This window comes from Raphanus sativus, unplaced genomic scaffold (assembly GCF_000801105.2).
Source record: "Raphanus sativus cultivar WK10039 unplaced genomic scaffold, ASM80110v3 Scaffold0466, whole genome shotgun sequence".
Taxonomy (NCBI): domain Eukaryota; kingdom Viridiplantae; phylum Streptophyta; class Magnoliopsida; order Brassicales; family Brassicaceae; genus Raphanus; species Raphanus sativus.
In genome coordinates, this window is record NW_026615784.1 from 1 (window position 1) to 16,906 (window position 16,906).

At 39.1% G+C, this 16,906-nt stretch overlaps 4 protein-coding genes across 5 annotated transcripts; 1 reads left to right on the forward strand and 3 right to left on the reverse strand.

Annotated features, from left to right (window-relative positions):
- Positions 1-1,218: 1,218 nt before the first annotated feature.
- LOC108812213 (uncharacterized) lies at positions 1,219-5,194 on the forward strand. The gene is made up of 13 exons (XM_056997024.1): positions 1,219-1,459; positions 1,587-1,698; positions 1,842-1,924; positions 2,022-2,087; positions 2,470-2,570; positions 2,708-2,826; positions 3,095-3,135; positions 3,226-3,314; positions 3,394-3,553; positions 3,625-3,741; positions 4,499-4,543; positions 4,638-4,769; positions 4,863-5,194. The coding sequence occupies exons 1-13, from the start codon at positions 1,313-1,315 to the stop codon at positions 4,995-4,997; spliced, it is 1,347 nt and encodes a 448-aa protein (XP_056853004.1). The 5' UTR covers positions 1,219-1,312; the 3' UTR covers positions 4,998-5,194.
- Positions 5,195-5,255: 61 nt separating this feature from the next.
- On the reverse strand, positions 5,256-8,338 carry LOC108812196 (O-fucosyltransferase 1). 2 transcript variants are annotated; one of them, XM_018584387.2, is made up of 9 exons: positions 8,190-8,338; positions 7,883-8,042; positions 7,655-7,733; positions 7,467-7,537; positions 7,288-7,376; positions 6,885-7,008; positions 6,507-6,790; positions 6,202-6,331; positions 5,256-6,083 (listed from the first exon to the last, which is right to left on the reverse strand). In XM_018584387.2, exons 1-9 carry the CDS (start codon positions 8,195-8,197, stop codon positions 5,469-5,471), a joined length of 1,560 nt encoding a protein of 519 aa, XP_018439889.1. In that variant the 5' UTR covers positions 8,198-8,338; the 3' UTR covers positions 5,256-5,468. The 2 variants fall into 2 exon arrangements, with proteins under 2 accessions (XP_018439889.1, XP_018439897.1); XM_018584395.2 differs by lacking the exons at positions 7,883-8,042; positions 8,190-8,338 and having other exon boundaries at positions 7,629-7,733.
- A 219-nt stretch (positions 8,339-8,557) lies between these two features.
- On the reverse strand, positions 8,558-14,055 carry LOC108842585 (probable sucrose-phosphate synthase 3). The gene is made up of 10 exons (XM_056997013.1): positions 13,352-14,055; positions 13,026-13,258; positions 12,524-12,587; positions 11,748-12,449; positions 11,232-11,366; positions 11,025-11,156; positions 10,699-10,929; positions 9,290-10,297; positions 9,095-9,222; positions 8,558-9,020 (listed from the first exon to the last, which is right to left on the reverse strand). Exons 1-10 carry the CDS (start codon positions 13,643-13,645, stop codon positions 8,744-8,746), a joined length of 3,204 nt encoding a protein of 1,067 aa, XP_056852993.1. The 5' UTR covers positions 13,646-14,055; the 3' UTR covers positions 8,558-8,743.
- A 142-nt stretch (positions 14,056-14,197) lies between these two features.
- On the reverse strand, positions 14,198-16,822 carry LOC108826193 (uncharacterized). The gene is made up of 7 exons (XM_018599608.2): positions 16,222-16,822; positions 15,624-15,676; positions 15,461-15,497; positions 15,279-15,356; positions 14,848-14,961; positions 14,639-14,718; positions 14,198-14,501 (listed from the first exon to the last, which is right to left on the reverse strand). The coding sequence occupies exons 1-7, from the start codon at positions 16,789-16,791 to the stop codon at positions 14,405-14,407; spliced, it is 1,029 nt and encodes a 342-aa protein (XP_018455110.1). The 5' UTR covers positions 16,792-16,822; the 3' UTR covers positions 14,198-14,404.
- Between the last annotated feature and the right edge of the window lie 84 nt (positions 16,823-16,906).

A 16,906-nucleotide genomic window follows, 5' to 3' on the forward strand; every position in this document is an offset into this window, starting at 1 on the left:
TAAACTGTTAAAAAATAGAGATAATAACATTGTGATTTAAATAAGCCATAACTTACACTGAGTTTTCTAAAAAATATTATGTTAGTATTTTATTGATTTATGTCATATTTTGAATCGGTTCAACCTAGGACCAGAAAAATTTATTAATTTATAGTGTTTATTAATTTATTGAGTATTAGTTGATATATATTTTATATTATCCATCTGCTTCCAGAAATTATTCAAAATAAAAGACATATCAAAACCTGATATAAAAATATAAAAAAACAAAATGATCAATAAATATAGCTAAGCTTTAAAATTAGACGAATTTAAACTTTTGAAATGAAAATTGTTAACCGAGACTTAAAAATATTAATTTAAAGTATACACAATTAATCTTATAACTAATATCACATATTATGTCATACAATTAACAAATATCCCGCCCGTAAGGCGGGCCAATCCTAGTTAACATATATATGCCACATTTTAATATAAATATGAAAAAATACATGCAAGTATTGACGCTAACTTTGTCGATGCGTGTGTATAAAGAAAAAGTTACCAAACTATCCTTATAAACCACAAATTATTTAACTATTTTTTAAATTATTGTTCTTAATCGATTATTGAAATCAAAAATAGATTCAACGTGAAAGTATGTAATATAGCATTAGCATATATATGTCACATTTTAATATGCAAAAAATGTGCATGCAAGTATTGACGTTAACTCTGACACTGCGTATATAAAGACAAAGTTCCCAAACTATCTCTTACAAATCACAAGTTATTTAACTATTTTTTTTTATTATTGTTTTTAATCGATTACTGAAATCAAAAATAGATTCAACGTGAAAGTATGTAGTGTAACATTAGCATATATATGCAACATTTTAATATGCAAAAAATTCATGCAAGTATTGACGTTGATTCTGTCACTGCGTGTATAAAGACAAAATTCCCAAATTACCCCTTACAAACCACAAATTATTTAACTATTTTTAAAATTATTGTTCTTAATCGATCATTATCATTAACATCATATTGACATTCACTTTATCACTCTGCATCTGCATGTATAAAGGTAAAGTTCCCAAACTATTCCTTCTAGTAAACCATTCGGTTTGGTATTGTATAGCTGGTTAATAGAAAAAAAGAGAGACGGTTTTAAGAAGTTTTAAGAACAGAACCGGATCTAAACCCAAAACCTCTGAGAAAAAACCTGAACCGGTGAGTTCCTCGCTTGAATCTCAGCAGCATATCGATTCGATTAAGCCATTGTAGCGAACGGGAAGGAGAGGGAGAGAGAGAGTGAGGGCGAGTGTTCATGGCTCTCGTTCGATTGATCACTTCTCGGAAGCTTTCACAATCGCTATCAAGTAGAATTGTTGATCGCTTCGAGCTGCCACGCATTGGATCGGTTCGAGCTGCGTTCTTCTCGACTCAGAAGCTCATAGGCGATGAACCAGTTCTCGTGAGTTTGTTCCCTCGCATCCTAGTATTCAGATGGGAGGCCCTTGATTGGTTGAGTTAGTTACGATACTCAGATTTCATTTTTCAATTGGGGACTAACTAACTGTGATTGTTGAAACGGAATCAAGGTTAGAGATTTCATACACAGAGCATTGTATGACGCAAAACACGGATACTTCTCTCAACGATCACAATCTGTTGGTGTTCTTGAGAGAAGCATTAAGTTCAACCAGCTTGAAGGTAAAAAGCTAAGTGTTTGATACTACTGTTGGATTAACTTACCGTTTCTTGGAAGTATAGCTATATTAGTTGTAATCCTTTCAGGATGGGGTCTTTATTGTAGCATTGTTGTTGACTAGTTTCTTTTCTTTGTATATATATAGGGAGGAAGGCGTACATGAAGTTATTGGAGAAAGTTTACAAGCAGAGTGACATATCTTGGTTTACTCCTGTGGAGCTCTTCAAGGTGAATTTGTCTTTTGATCTCTACTTGGAATAGCTTTCACTTTTTGTAAGTGTATCCCAATTTTTATTTTTATTATGATTTCAATCCTCTCTTGCAGCCTTGGTATGCTCATGGGATTGCAGAAGCTATACTCCGTACCACAAATCTCTCAGTTCCATTAAAGGTTCGACTTTACGTCTCACTACTGTATTTAATCTCAGGACAATACCAAACATGAAATGTTCCTCTCTGGTTTCTGTAGTTGTATTGAAACCTGAGCTATCTTTATCTACCAGCCTATATATTGGAACTATTAGTGATACTCTTAGCCTTTACCCTGTTCAGTTGTTCATGCTTTGAAAACTTGGAAGAGAGAAACCATGGTTTACCTAAAAAACGGATAAGAGTAGTTTAGAATCATTTGAACACACACTTGAACGGTAAATAGATAGTAAAGCCATTTGGTTTTCTGTTTAAGATGTTGAAGATTTTCATCCCGGGTTTGTGAGTCTACATTTGCACGGATTCTTCTGTATATCTCGATAACCCTTGAAACGTTTGCTTAGATATATGAAATCGGTGGTGGATCGGGCACCTGTGCGAAGGGTATATTGGACTACATAATGTTGAATGCTCCTGAGAGAATCTACAATAACATGACCTACACGTACGTATCCCCCAGTTTTCCTCTAGCTAAGCATGAATTATACACAATCATCTTTTGCCTGGAACTCCAGCACAGTAACCAGTTATGGAACATGCTGCAATTATATTCATGCTTATTTTATTTTATTTTATTTTCAGATCTATAGAGATCAGTCCTTCACTGGCTAAGATTCAAAAGGAAACTGTTGCGCAAGTTGGAAGCCATCTATCAAAGTTCCGAGTTGAGTGTCGTGATGCATCTGACCTATCTGGATGGAGTGAGTTTCTTTCTTTCCAATGTGATGCAGATTCTATATCATTTTTTTTTCTTGCTCTGTCGCTATGCTGGAATTAACTTATGGTTGAAAATGTTAAACTTTTGTTCATCAGACTTTGTAATGTACTTTCTTAAAAACTTGATCTAGTCAGAGATATCGCTAGTCGGTTGAGATAATGCTGAAAGCTTAGCGAGTTGTTTCTAAGCTAGCCCACCTTAGTAACCGTGATTTTATCTATCTGTGCTCATAGAGTAAATTTTTGAAACAGGGAATGTGGAACAACAACCATGCTGGGTGATAATGCTCGAGGTACGCAATTAAGCTGTTGCTGCTCTCTTTGATAGGTTGTCCTGAAGAAGAATCCACGTCTAATGTTTATATAAACTTGTGCCATTGCAGGTGCTAGATAATCTCCCACATGACCTTGTCTATTCCCAAAGCCAACTTTCCCCATGGATGGAAGTCTTGGTTGAAAACAAACCGGATAGGTGCTGAGAATACTGGTTTTGGTTCTAATGAAGTGTTACATTTATGCCTCTATTGATCCCGGTCTCTAATAAATTGCAGCGAATCACTCTCTGAGCTATACAAGCCTTTAGAGGATCCACTGATCAAGCGCTGCATTGACATTGTTGAACACGAAGCTCCTCCGGTTTCAAAACCTAAAGAAATCTGGTCTAAATTGTTTCCTAAACCTAGACGTTGTTGGCTTCCAACAGGTTGTTTGGTAAGCGAAAAAATGGTGTCTATATTAAAGCAGGTACTGCGTTGCTCTGTTTCTAATTATGGAAATTACAGAAACTGCTGGAGGTTTTACATGAAAAGCTACCAAAGATGTCTCTAATCGCTTCGGACTTTAGCTTCTTGCCTGACGTGAAAGTTCCTGGTGAAAGAGCCCCATTGGTTTCAACAAAGGTCTATTCTTTTTTTTTTTCCTTCTAACTATGCAGTGACACATTTCTCAGCATCTGTAGACCTTGGTTTAAAAAAGCGCATGGCGAGGTGAGGCAACGGGTGTCTCGCCTCTCGCCTTGCTCTATGGCGACACAAAGCGCTCGCTTTGTGTATGAAAGCAAAGAAAGGTCATGCATGAACATAGGCATATATAGCTAGAAGTTGAACTCAAAACAGTGTAATTACCAGTGATAGAAAAGAAGAGAATAAATCAAAACCTTGAATTCACGTGAATAGAGAAAAGAATACTAGCTAAAAATCCTAACTTTAAACTTAGGGTATGTGTTCTTAAGGTTTGTTATTCGGTTTAGTAGTTTATTTTGACAAACCAATTCGGTTTGACCTCAAAATCAGTAAAGCGTCGCTTTATGCACCTTGACCTTTAGAAAGAAAGCGTAGAAAGCGCTCGCTTTGTGTCTGTGGCCACGCCTTGAGGTGCTGAGTCGATGAGGACATCGCCACACCTCGCCTAGCGCCATGGCGCTCTAAGCGAGCGCTTTTTTAAACCAAGCTGTAGACTGTTTACTCACTAAACTATATATGCCCAAAGTTATGTGTACACGTCATTGTTTGAATCAAGAAGAATTTGGTTTCAACATAAGATAGTGTCTTTTCTCCATTGCTTATGTCAAACTCGTTTTCAAGAATACATGTGAATGGTTTTCACCCTTGAAGTATAATTATGATCTCGTTTAACAATGTGTCTATGTATTTGCAGAAAGATGGAAGTAGTTCAGATTACAGTAGTTATCTAGACGCAAAGGTAATCTCCATTGAAAATTGACTAGTTGTCTAAAATTTATAGCCTCATTTGAACGTCACAGTTCATATGCAACTTGGGATGATCGATCTTGCAGGGTGATGCTGATATATTTTTCCCTACCGATTTCTGGCTTTTGGAACGAATGGATCATTATTGTTCTGGGTGGAGGAAGACGGAGAAAGACGGGACACCGTCCAAAAAAGGAAGGAAAAGGCGAACTCTCACTGTAAGACAAAGATCCTCCTCAAAAACATTACAACAAAGAGAGCATATTTCTCAGAGCTTTCAATAACTTGTCTTCTATTTTGTTGGCATATAGCTGGATACATCAGCGTTCATGGATGAGTTTGGTTTACCTTCAAAGACGAGGACAAAGGACGGATACAACCCGTTACTAGATGACTTCAAGAACACTAAGTTCTATCTTAGTGTCCCAACACACAACACTAAGTAACCAAAAAGGTGTACCATCAGCTCATAGACGTCTGATTTTTTGCAGAAAAAAAAAAACGAAAACTTTAATCCTTTGGGTAAAGGAGACAGTGGATACAAATGAAAGATTTTTCTTAAAACATTTGTTTCTCTCCTTTGTAATAATTTTGTATCAAGTTCAATCAAAGATCATCTGTGCAATGAAAATGCACACGAACATGACACTGGGAACCAGAGAGATTTTATTTCTGAGATGGCCAAGACGGTTTAAGATCTCAAATGAAATAAACATTACTATATTTGTCGAATCTCATCACTTCTCTTAGATTTTGTTACAAACTTTGAAAGAACATTTAAATCTACGCTTCATAAAGAAAAAATGTATATGACAGAAAGACAAAGGGAGATGTTGAGCCATCTGAACTGTATGACCAATGTCGCGACACCGCTCTCTTCTTCTGCTCTCCTTTGTTTGAACATATCAAAGGAATCCTTACCGTTCTAACCCAGTGACCGTGGAATTTGTCTGAGAAGTTGAATCTGGATCTCCAACACTCTCTAACCGACTTTCAAGAATCTCTACAACGTTATCCGGCGGGCATTTGTCACTGGACTTCTTCGGATTCATCTGACAGAAACAATCAGGCCATGAGTTTGTATAAAACGACTCAGGTGATATGCGTTTGTGAGGCCCTCCAAAGTTTGTTTTCAGCATTACTCGTCTCACTGCTTCTTCGAACCCAGCGGTTTTGCCTTTCTCTCTAGCTATGAATATTGGAGCTAAAGCTTTTCTGTCCGGTCTGATTGTGGTGCGGAAACCGTAGTAGAGGCGATGACCTAAGAGATTGTTGGCGAAGTTGCTCGGTCCATCATATGTTGGCATGAAAATGTCGGACAGGAGACAAACCATGTAATCCACAGCTGATCCTATTAATCCTTGCGATTTTGCTGACAGCTCCTCAGAGGGGTCCACCGAGCTATGGTTGTCAAGCCGTGGGAATAAGGTTCGAAACGGCTTCATGAACCTTTCCCCGCCAAAAAGTTCACCAGCTGCTAAGTATATCCTTGTGGAGTTGTCGAATCTCATCGCTCGTAATATAAGACCTACCTGCACCCACAAGGATTATTATGATTTCTCTATTGTTGTCTAGCTTATCAGTTATCTATCTCTGGATTTGCTTAACCTGAGAATGATGCCGATAAAACGAGTTAAAAAAGGAACTTACCTCCTCAGGGGTAAGTGGACACTTCCCGATAGCCCTTCTTTCATTGTAGATAAGCCTTTTCTCTGCAAAATTTTCTTTACGGTACTTTCTAAGTATCTTCTGTTCCTCAGGGTTAAATATGTCAAAGCACCTGCAGGAAATCGACAATGAACCATGTGTTGATGTATGCAAGATGATGATACAAAGGCAACCAACTTGTTTTGCAATTCAACAAGAACCAGCTTTGATGTATAAATTACTTAAATAGAAATGAAACTACAGCTGATGGTTGAAGAAGGATTTTTTGTTTTGTTTAAAGAGCATACCCTGCAAATGCCAACATATCCATTTCGAAACGAAGATGAATGGACATGAAGTGGCCCTGTGACCGGAGTTTGTCAACAATTGATTCACTCAACTTCATGATGTGTGGCTTGAATCTCAAAGCATGGTAGTTCACTCTGCACCTTAACCGTTGATACTCAGGATTATCAATCTCCTCCGCCAACCGATGTGAAAAAGGTGTAAGATAGATAGCACTGTGTTCTTTCATTGCCTTCAGAGCAGTTGTAAGGTACCAATCAATAGGAGCATCTCTAGGAGGACGAATCTGTTTCAAAGAAAAATATGAACACACATGTATATACATTTTGTTTCCAGACTTGAAGCTTATATGGAAACAAAACGTTCCTCTATGTTTGTACCTGAAACGCTTTTATCTTCTTGGTTTTCCCATTTTTGTGAACATCGGGGATCTTTCCCACAATCTTAACATCATACTTCAGGGTTTCAATAAAATGTTCAACATCATATATACCTTGGAAACCACTGCGGATAATAAAATCATATATTAGTGAACGAAGATATATACTCAAATAACTTATGCAAATAGCATTTGCTCTTCTGAGCATATCAACACCTCATATCCTTCACATAAGGTGATTAAACCCGCTTATAACTTATCTATCTGCTGATACTTAGAAAAGCCTACAAATTGCATTTACCTTCACACAAGTAGCCAGTATTAATCAACAATTTATTTTACAGAAAGTCCATTATTTTCTAATATTACTGCTACTCAATACTTTTCTAAAGGTAGCAACGTACCTGTCATCATGCCAAAACGAGTTTGCATCTAATTCGGGCAACACAAGTGTAGCATTCATGATCCGGGCAGCAAGTACAGCATTACATATCTGCAACATCATCCAGATGTCAATATTAGCCATTAAGGGGGGGTTGAAGCTAGCTCAAGTCCACTATATAATTAAAGTTTGAACACCTACCGCACTACGTTGCTGATTCAAACCACCATTACATCGAACACGAAGATAACCATTCGTCTCCTTCGTAGGAGCTGCATAAAGGTAATCAAAAGATATCTTATCATCATTTCAAGCTTGGAACGTCCTAAAACTTCTGAGATCAGCATCAAGTTAAATCGTTACAGCTCAAAAACATGAGATGAACATACGAGGCCAGTCAGATCGTGGAGCAGAAGACGGTCTCCAACCACCAGAATCAGCACTCTCCCAGAGCTCTTCCACGTTTATCTGCTCAAGTATCCATCAATCAATCAACCAAAAGTCTGACTAAAACTCTCATCTATCAAAGCAGGAGACTAGATTTAGATCTCATCTACCTGATCTACATCGACAAGTCACTTAACTACTCAGAATACATATTAAAAAAGTGAACTAACCTTAGATGGACGGCTCGGCTCGGGACTACCACCGATGTTAAACGAGAAAAGCAGCGAGAGAGTACAGATCAGTAGAACTATGACTCCGATAGACAGCTTCGCCACCATCCCCTTTGTTCCAACTCCTCCCGTCTTCCCATGAATCCGGTGGTGCCCTAACCTGCAGCATCACTCAAAATCAGCACCGATCCAAACCGATATAACTCTGTTGATACGAAAATCGCATCTCAGAAACCAGAAATTTCTCGAGAAACCAAATAATTTTCTCAGAAAAGTGAAAGAGAAGGAACATGCTGGTTCTATCTACCTTCGCATCGCGTTTGAAATCAGGAAGAGAACAAGATCTTCTCCGGTGATCTGAGAATTTGCACCACTTTTTCTGTTAAATCTCTCCGCTGAAGTCTTTCGTTCTCACTAGAGCGAGATGTAGATTTTTCGTTAATCGAAGAGTGAATTAATTACAGTCCCGCGTCAAACCGAAATCGGTTTTCCATATCAAACCGGCCGGTTGATTGTTATATAACCAGACTTGCCTTTACTAATTTCAAATTAATATTGATTCGTTTAGTAATTTTATAAAAACAGATAAATTGTTTTAATCTTTCTTATTTTATGGAAAATTACAATCACGACTTTTATATATTTCCAATAGTAAAAGACTTCAGTTTATATAAAAACAAAGTTTGATTCCTTCTCTTTTTATGTTCCATCATATAAAAACTCCATTTGACCAAAACAAACAAACAAATAAATAGAATAATTTCAAACTGACAATAATTGTTTGTAATTTTTATTTTCTAGAATCCTATTAAATCCTAATAAAATCTACAAGGTCGAACCGGTGAGTAGATACTAGTCGAATCAACCACCGGCTTTCGACAGCTGCTTCAAAATATCGGTTATCTCATTAACCGGCGAGTCAGCCTTGAGAAAACCGATAAAAGGGCTCTCTGACGGAACGATGTCGTCTCGAAGGTCTGTCGACCGGAGCAGAGCATCAGAACCCAAAGTCACGAGCCCCTTGACGATCACCGTCTTGTGTGTTCCGGAGATCAGCTCCTCGTAGTCTGTATCGCCGTGTTCTCCTACCACCACGTACATGTTTGCCACGTTCAGCCTCCAACGCACGAACAAGTATCTGCACCGCAAATAATCAGACAAGATCTCACATATGTAACGTGGTTTTGTAGCATTGTCGTAATATTAAAGTACCTAAGAGCTTGCGATCGAGAAGCAAGAAGAGGAACGATCTGCAATCTTGTCGAGTTCCGACAGTACATAGGATGACAACGAAGTCCTCTTAGACGTAACTTCTGACGCAAGTCATCAATTCTCATCACCTGAAAAAAAAAACTAATTAGATTTTAAAGACTAGTACACGTCAGCAACTACAAACAAAAACTTTACCTTGGAGCGATCTTTAATCAAATAAGCAACGCAATGCTCATTACTCGATGCCATATCCTCCTCGACAAGACTCGGGGAGCCCTTGTTCCTAGCTTCTCCACCAACAGCTGTTGTGTTCATCAGCTTCCACACAGTGTTCTTAAGCCCTTCGTTACCCCATCTATAATCAATATGCGAGGAATAGTCAGGATCGGGAAGAAGCTTCCCTTCTTCAGCTCCTGGATAATACACTTCGCTCCCGCTGCTGCATATCAACGTGTCGAAGTCGCTCACCTGAATCTTGGCGGACTTAAAGAAGCTAATCAACTCGTCAAGCGGCATCGAAGTGGACAACGCGAAACCAGAGTTCTTAGCCATCTTAGTATCAGATCTCACGGCTTTGACGATGTTCTGAATCATCGTCACCATTGATTTCACATCTACCGCTCCCTCCTCGTCGTAGCAATCAGCAGCTAAGACTATAAGCCGTTCGCGTCGCCTCAAAACAGGAAACCTGCTCCCCACGTTATCCCCCTGCTTCTTCCCCTGCTGCACTTCCGGTTTACTCTTGGCTTCAGGTTGTTGCTTCATCCGGCTCATGATCTGCTTAACCGGATCGTTACTATTCGGTGGGTCAAGAGACGCGTTCCAGGAAGGTTTGTCTCCGTCCACAGAGAGCCTAAGAGACATGTCTTGAACGTCTTTGAGAGAGTCGTTGAGCGAACACTCGTCCTCTTGAGCCGCCATTTCGTCTGCGTCCGTCTGCCACTGGGGATGTCTCATGCGGCACGAGGCGACACGAGTCAGGTAAGTACGACAATGCTCAGGCCATGAGAACAGGTGAATGTTCTTCCAACCGTTGATCCTGCACTCGTTCCATAGGTTCTTCTCTGATACCAACTTCAGCAACGCGTTGGCTATTGCTTCTTGATCATGTGGATCCACTAGCAAACCGTTATGCAATGCCTGAAGTATATCGACAGGTCCTCCATTTTTGGTAGCCACCATGGGAAGCCCGTGAGCCGCAGCCTGCATTTTGTTCATATTTGGTTAAATAAAGTTTATAAATATTGTATAGTTTCATTGAAGAAGAGACTTTATGTCAATGACTCTCGTATCCGTTTAAATTATTCTAAACCGTTTAGAATCAGTTAAAATAAATTTAATTCGATCTAATTGGTCTAACTCTAAATCTAACATATCAAGAATAATGTTTGCAGAAGTCCATAAATTTGTTTAATTTCTTATTTTTTGTATGTCTAGTTTTTATAATTCATCAAATAATTTTATAACTAAACTTAAAAATTAAAATATCTAACATATAATATAAAAAATTTATAAACAAATCAATAATCTTAGTCAGTAGTTCTATAAAAAAAGCTAGTTACCGCTTAGCTGTTTTTGTATACTTCATTTAAAAAGAGACTTACCTCAATAAGTGTAAGGCCAAAAGGTTCGACCAAAGCAGGATTGATGAAAACACCCTTTGTGTTTGCAGCGAGTCGGTATATGTCAGGAACATCAGACTGTTTATGATGTTTAGGATACGCAACAGACCCGTAGAGGTCGTACTTGTCAATGAGTTTCAACGCGGTTGTAAGAACGCTTGCGTTTCCAGATGGAAGCTCATCTATATCATCTCTATTCCCCATAATCAAAGTCTGCCAAAACAAGAAGAAGAAAAAAAAAACAACTTGAGAAAACAGAGGATCTTGTTTTCTTGATGTTAGTTTCTAAAGGTTATATCAGTAGTTACGAGATTAGCTAGCTCCCGTAGATGTCGACATTCCCCAAAGGCTTTCAAAAGAGTGGTTATGTTCTTCTTTGGATCTGGTCTAGATAATGCCAAGATCATTGGTTTGTGAGGATTTGTGAAAAATCTCATAACCTGCCAAATTGACAAACATCAAACACAATCCACAAAGAAAACCTCTTAAAGAAGATAAGTATAGGGAGAACTTACATCAGACCATATAGTTGGAACCGCTTTAGGAGAAGATCCCTCGACTCCTCCTACTAAGGAAGCTAACTCTCCATCCCCATCAAGTGTATCTTCTTGAACCACAACGTTTGTGAAATCCATTCCTGGAGGAATAACCTGCACAACAGACTCGCTCACTTTCAAATCTTACTTCATAACCATAGGCAATCAATCATAAGCAATGTTTAAAAAATGTGACTAGGGGACCTAGAAAAATATTGATATATTTTTATATATATTAGATATTTAACTTACTTATGTATAATTATAAAATTATTTTATGAATCATTAAAAATATGCTAAACAAAAATAAGTTAAACAAATTCATGGACATGCATTAACATTATTACTTGATTGAACAAACTTAGATTGATTTAGATAAATTTTAACCGATTTGAATTGTATAAATAGAATTTTAAAAAAACCTTTGAGCTATAACAGATTTGCTGCCTATATCGATTTTTAGAACGATAAGCAGTTAGTTCTTGGTATACTTACCGCCATTCTTGGCATGTACCTTCCGTGACAATTAACACCGCGTCTAGCACGAGCTCTCAACACTTTCTCAAGCTTAACATCAAACCCATCATAAAGTCCCCACTGCTCATCAATCTCCTGCCTCGTGCTCGTTATAACAAGCTCCGCAGCATCAAGAGAAAGCTCCTCAGCTTCAATCCTCCTCTTGATCTTATACGTCGAGTTTATATCCTCCTTCGACTGCCTCCCTTGTTTCAAAAGCTGCTCAAGCTTGTTTCTTCCTAGCGAATGACCCGTCAAGACCATAGGAACGTTCAACGCACCTGAAAGAAGAGCTGCGCTGTCCCCTGCATCAGCGTAGTGCCCGTGTATCACGTACGGCCACACCGGTTTCCCCTTCCCAATCTGTTCTCCCAAGACTTTTGACATGTTTAAGATATGAGCCAAGGCTCCATCGACGAACTCTTGGATGTAAGGCCAGAGAATCTCTTTTGGTAAGTACTTATCGCGTGGACCAAACGGTATTCTGATGATGTAAGCTCCACTGCTTTCTCCTGTTTCGTCTCCGTCGCAATCATCAGCGGAAGATGTCGTTAGCATCTCCGTTGGCTCTGCGTAGCTCCAGTCAACTTCTGACGAGCATATCTGGCGTGTAAAGAGATCTACACGGTACACACCAGGCATTCTCGCTAAGGCTCTAGCTAGCTCCACAACATATTTCACCTGACAATTCGAAACAAGTTAAACCCCTAGATTCAAGAGATCTGAGCTTATGGAAAGCTTGGAAAACAAGGTACCTGTCCACCAGTATCAGAGTCGCAGCCAAGCTCCATGTTTTCACCACGAACCAACCCATGCAAACTGATACAACCAACACACATTACTATGCCTGGGATTTTAAACCAAACCAAACCAAACCAAACCAGCAGAAATGAACCAAAATCTCGGTTCGTTCAGTAAGAAGTTCGGTTCAATTCTGACATGTTAATAAAAAAACTTCATTTTTTCGGTTAGGATAGTTCGGTTTTTCAAAAATCATTTTTTCGGTTAGGATAGTTCAGTTTTTCAAAAATAATGTTAACCGAAATTTTCAAACTAACCAAAATTTCGAAGTAACCAAGCTACCCGGATTTAACCAAATCTTTAACCGAAATATAATCGAAGCCAAAAACTTCATTTTTAGTTTACTTAAAAAGTTTTATTAACCGAACTACTACATTACCGTACTACCTGAACCAGCAGTTCTACATTACAGTCAATCAATGGGAAGCAAGCAAGAAGGATAAGAAGATAACTTACCTGATGAGAACAACGTAAAGACGATTCTCCTTTTTATCATCAGACCAGATATCTACACTGGATGAGTTGCGTTGCAGTTGTATTCTAGGTGTCTCAGGTGGAATAATCTCTCCAGCACCGTCTACCTTCTCTCCTTCTGATAGATCCTCATACAAATCCTCCGTCGCATCTCTTCTCCCTTGTTCTCTTTCCAATCTCCTGTTCGCTACTCGCTGCGCATCCTCCCACTCTAACTGTAACAAAATGTTCCGTTAATAACATAATCAACGCAATGATACACACACACACACACACACACACATATACAATGATGTAACATTACGTACCTGCTTCTTCTTGCGAGTGAGATGCCATATTCTCCAGCACATGTTCTCTAAGCGAGAGTTTCGTTCACGGGAGTTCCGAGTGGCGACGACTTTGAGCCAAGTCCGGTGAAGATCGGTCTCATCGACTCCGCTGACGACCTCCTCAACGAAGTATTTGGTAGGGTTGAAAAAATCACCTTCTCCGTCTCTCAGAGCCACGGACGTTTGAGGTTTCTGCTGTGTTTCTTCGATCCCCTGAGCTTGGCTGTCAAGTATAGCCTCTAAGTATCCGTTGATCCACTCGTTCCCCGCCATTCTGGAGGTTTCCTTCTCTGTTTCCCCGAGGAAAGTTTCTCTTCTTGGAGTGTAAGAAACTGAGGAGTTAGGTTAAAAGTGTGGGAAGAAAGAGAGAGGTGAGAGACCAAAAGAAAGTGTTGAACAATAGAGAGAGAGAAAATAAAAATATGATGTGTGGCTGCTTAGGATCTTTTTTTACATAAATGGCGGATTGAACGTGAAGAGATCAGAGTAGTAAACGGTGGAGCCATGGAGACGGTGACACGTTTACGGCATCAATGTTATCACGTGGAAATGTAACGGTAAGAGAGAAGAAAAAGGAGAGTTAGTTATGTTCTCTTGTCCGATTCTTCCTGCGATTCTCCCTCGAAACCAGTTCTTTCTACTTCACTTCAGCTATTATAATCTAACACTTGTCATGGTTAATAATGTGTACTATAATAATAATTCACAAAATTTGATGAATTTTAATTGGTTAGGTATGTACTAATAGTTAATTAACTTAATTTGTTAAAGAATAGGTTTGAATTTTCATGTGATTGATATTTTTCTTATTTTGACAAAACTAGATGGCATAAGAGAATTGCAAATGACCAAAATGTAGTGAAGATACAAACCAAAAGAAGAAAATCTATTAGAGAATGCAGATAAAAAAGATATATCATATATATATCTATATGAGAGAAAGAACACACCTTCCTAGACGTACAGTATGTGGTGCTATGCTAAAATTAACAACAATCATGTAAAGGCCTCAGGATCCTAAGTACAGAACTTTTAATCGTTCTTCGTGCACTGCTCTCCAGATTGTGGCAGAAGAAGAGCCAATCTTCCTTTGTACCTCGCAATCTTCCTCGACCGTTCTTCTCTTAATCTGAAACAAAAACAGACCCGTTTTTTTGGATTTACCAAAATGTTCAGCTAACCAATCCAATCCAATCCAAAGAATCTCATCTGGCTCGGTGAACATCGTTTAGATGCTGCAGAGAGATAACTACTGTAGGAACTTACCGTGCGCGGACCTTCTTAGCTCGCTCGATGTGTCCTTGCAAAAGATCCTTCTCTGTTAATTCCTTCACAGATTCCTCGTCCTAAAATCATATGATAGAAAACCGCTCAGTTGAACATCATTTTGTTTTTGTTCAAGAGCTGGGAGTAATGTGTTCGTCCCCTTCTGCTCAGAGAGAAAAATATAGTTCTTGACGAGAAAACACATATACCTCTTTATCTTCATCATCAGTAGTTTTTTCAGCTGTTTCGTTCGGCACAGCTGCTTCCATCACATCCAGAGGTAAAGGCTTTGGTAACGGTTTCATTGTATCGCTCCTTTGCGACTGTTAACAGAGAAACTGCATGTTAGATTAGGTCCTATGGTTTTATGCTGGCAAATCAAAACTGCATATTTTCATTAAAAACGGGAAAGTCTGCCAATTGACGATCATTTAACTAAGGTTGGGTTCAAAACCAAAAGGGGAAAGAGACAACAAACTATATATCAAACAAGATCCCAAAAGTACAAAAAGTCACCAGCAAAGCAAGATCCCCAAAAGTACTACAAACCATGAATTCTTTTTTTTTGTGTGCCACATCTAAGAAACTGAGCTAGTTTTGCATATACTATTTACAGTAGAAGACAAAGAGATGGGCGAACCTGCATTCCTTCATGGGCACCATTTCTCAACCACGATCGACTAAGGGAATAAAGAGAAGCATCATCAGTGATTCTAACCTGGAAAAAAGCATGATAAGTATCACAAACCAAAGTCTTCTGAAAAGACTCTTCTCCACTTTGTCAATCCAGCAGTTCAAACAAAAAAAAAAAATTAGGCTTACCTTTCTCCCTCTAACAAGGACAAGCGCGTCCCTCCTTCTAATAACACGGAAAAAAAAGAAACAGAAAGATAGCTCATTATATAGAACATGTTTTTAACTCTATGCACTAAAGAGAAAGAAAAAAAAGAAGATAATATCAAAGTAGAGAAATGTAATGTTTCACCTGGCATTTTTATTCCTGCCAGAGTCTAGAACTGAAGTTGGGGGAGGGGCAACCTACAATACCAAAGTTTACAAAACTGAGATAAATGTGAGGCAAGAAAGAGCAATACAGCTTTAACACTTGCTTAGATATATATAAAAAAAAGGAGTTTTTAAGTCTTCCTTCCACATTACAGAAAAGATAAATTATGAGACCAAATTAGAAACAGCCCTAAATCAAAACTATGACCACATAGCAGGAGGACAAGGAACCTAAAATAGAAATGTAATATTAGATCCAAGAGAATCAGGCCGATGAAGAGCATATAGACAAAAGGAGCAAAACAGACTAAAAAAATAATTTCCAGTAGTCTTTCATCATATTTGATCAAAATGTAAACTTTATGATATTTTGGTTACATAGAGAATGCTAACTGAATGAAACATAAGTAAATAAAACTAAAAATGCATTAGTTTTTTGGATGAGAAGCACCATGAATAAAAATGGATTCAACTTCTTAACCAATATGAATCAAATCAAGAAGATTTGGAGCATCATCCCTAACAATCATATCCACTAATCATCTACAAATGAAAACAAAAGTTATAGAAAACCTCACCCGCGGTTGAAGAAAGTGAGGAACTCCTCTCATGGGACCCGACCCGGGATGAGAAAGCTGATGATGATGATGATGATGATGAATCTGAGGAGGATTCCTCGCCCTCATGAACTGCATCATCGATTCCGCTAATCGGTGGTTGTAAGCCAAACCGGGGCGAAGAGTGTAACCGCTCTGATTACCCGCCGCCGTTACGGTAGGAGGAGCAGCGGCGGCAGCGACTAACGGTGAACTCATCCGAACGGGTCGGACCGAGAACCCTCCTCGACCCGACGGAGGAGGAGCGAACGGGTAAAGAACCGTCGAGGGGTCTTGGTGGTGGTGAGGCGAATTAGGGCGTCGGTTCGGGATTGACTGTGTCTGGAGGTTGTTGTGAGTTTGTTGGATCGGATTAGCATGCTGAACCGGAGCTATGGATCTGTAAGACGGTGGCGGTGGAGCGGGTGGTGGCTGAGACGGATTTTTTCTGGCGTTGTTTGGGGGTATCGCCGGAGTTTCGGATGCGGTGACGAGAGAGGGAGACGCCGTTACGGATGCGAAGGAGTTGTTGGGATCGGGAGTCGTCGACATTCCGACGGCGGAGGAGAAGTGAGAGTTTCAAATTTGGTCACTGTTTAATATTCCCCGAAGCCTCTTGTCCATGCAGAAGGTTAGGTTTTGGGCCTAAATGGGCCGAAAAGGTATT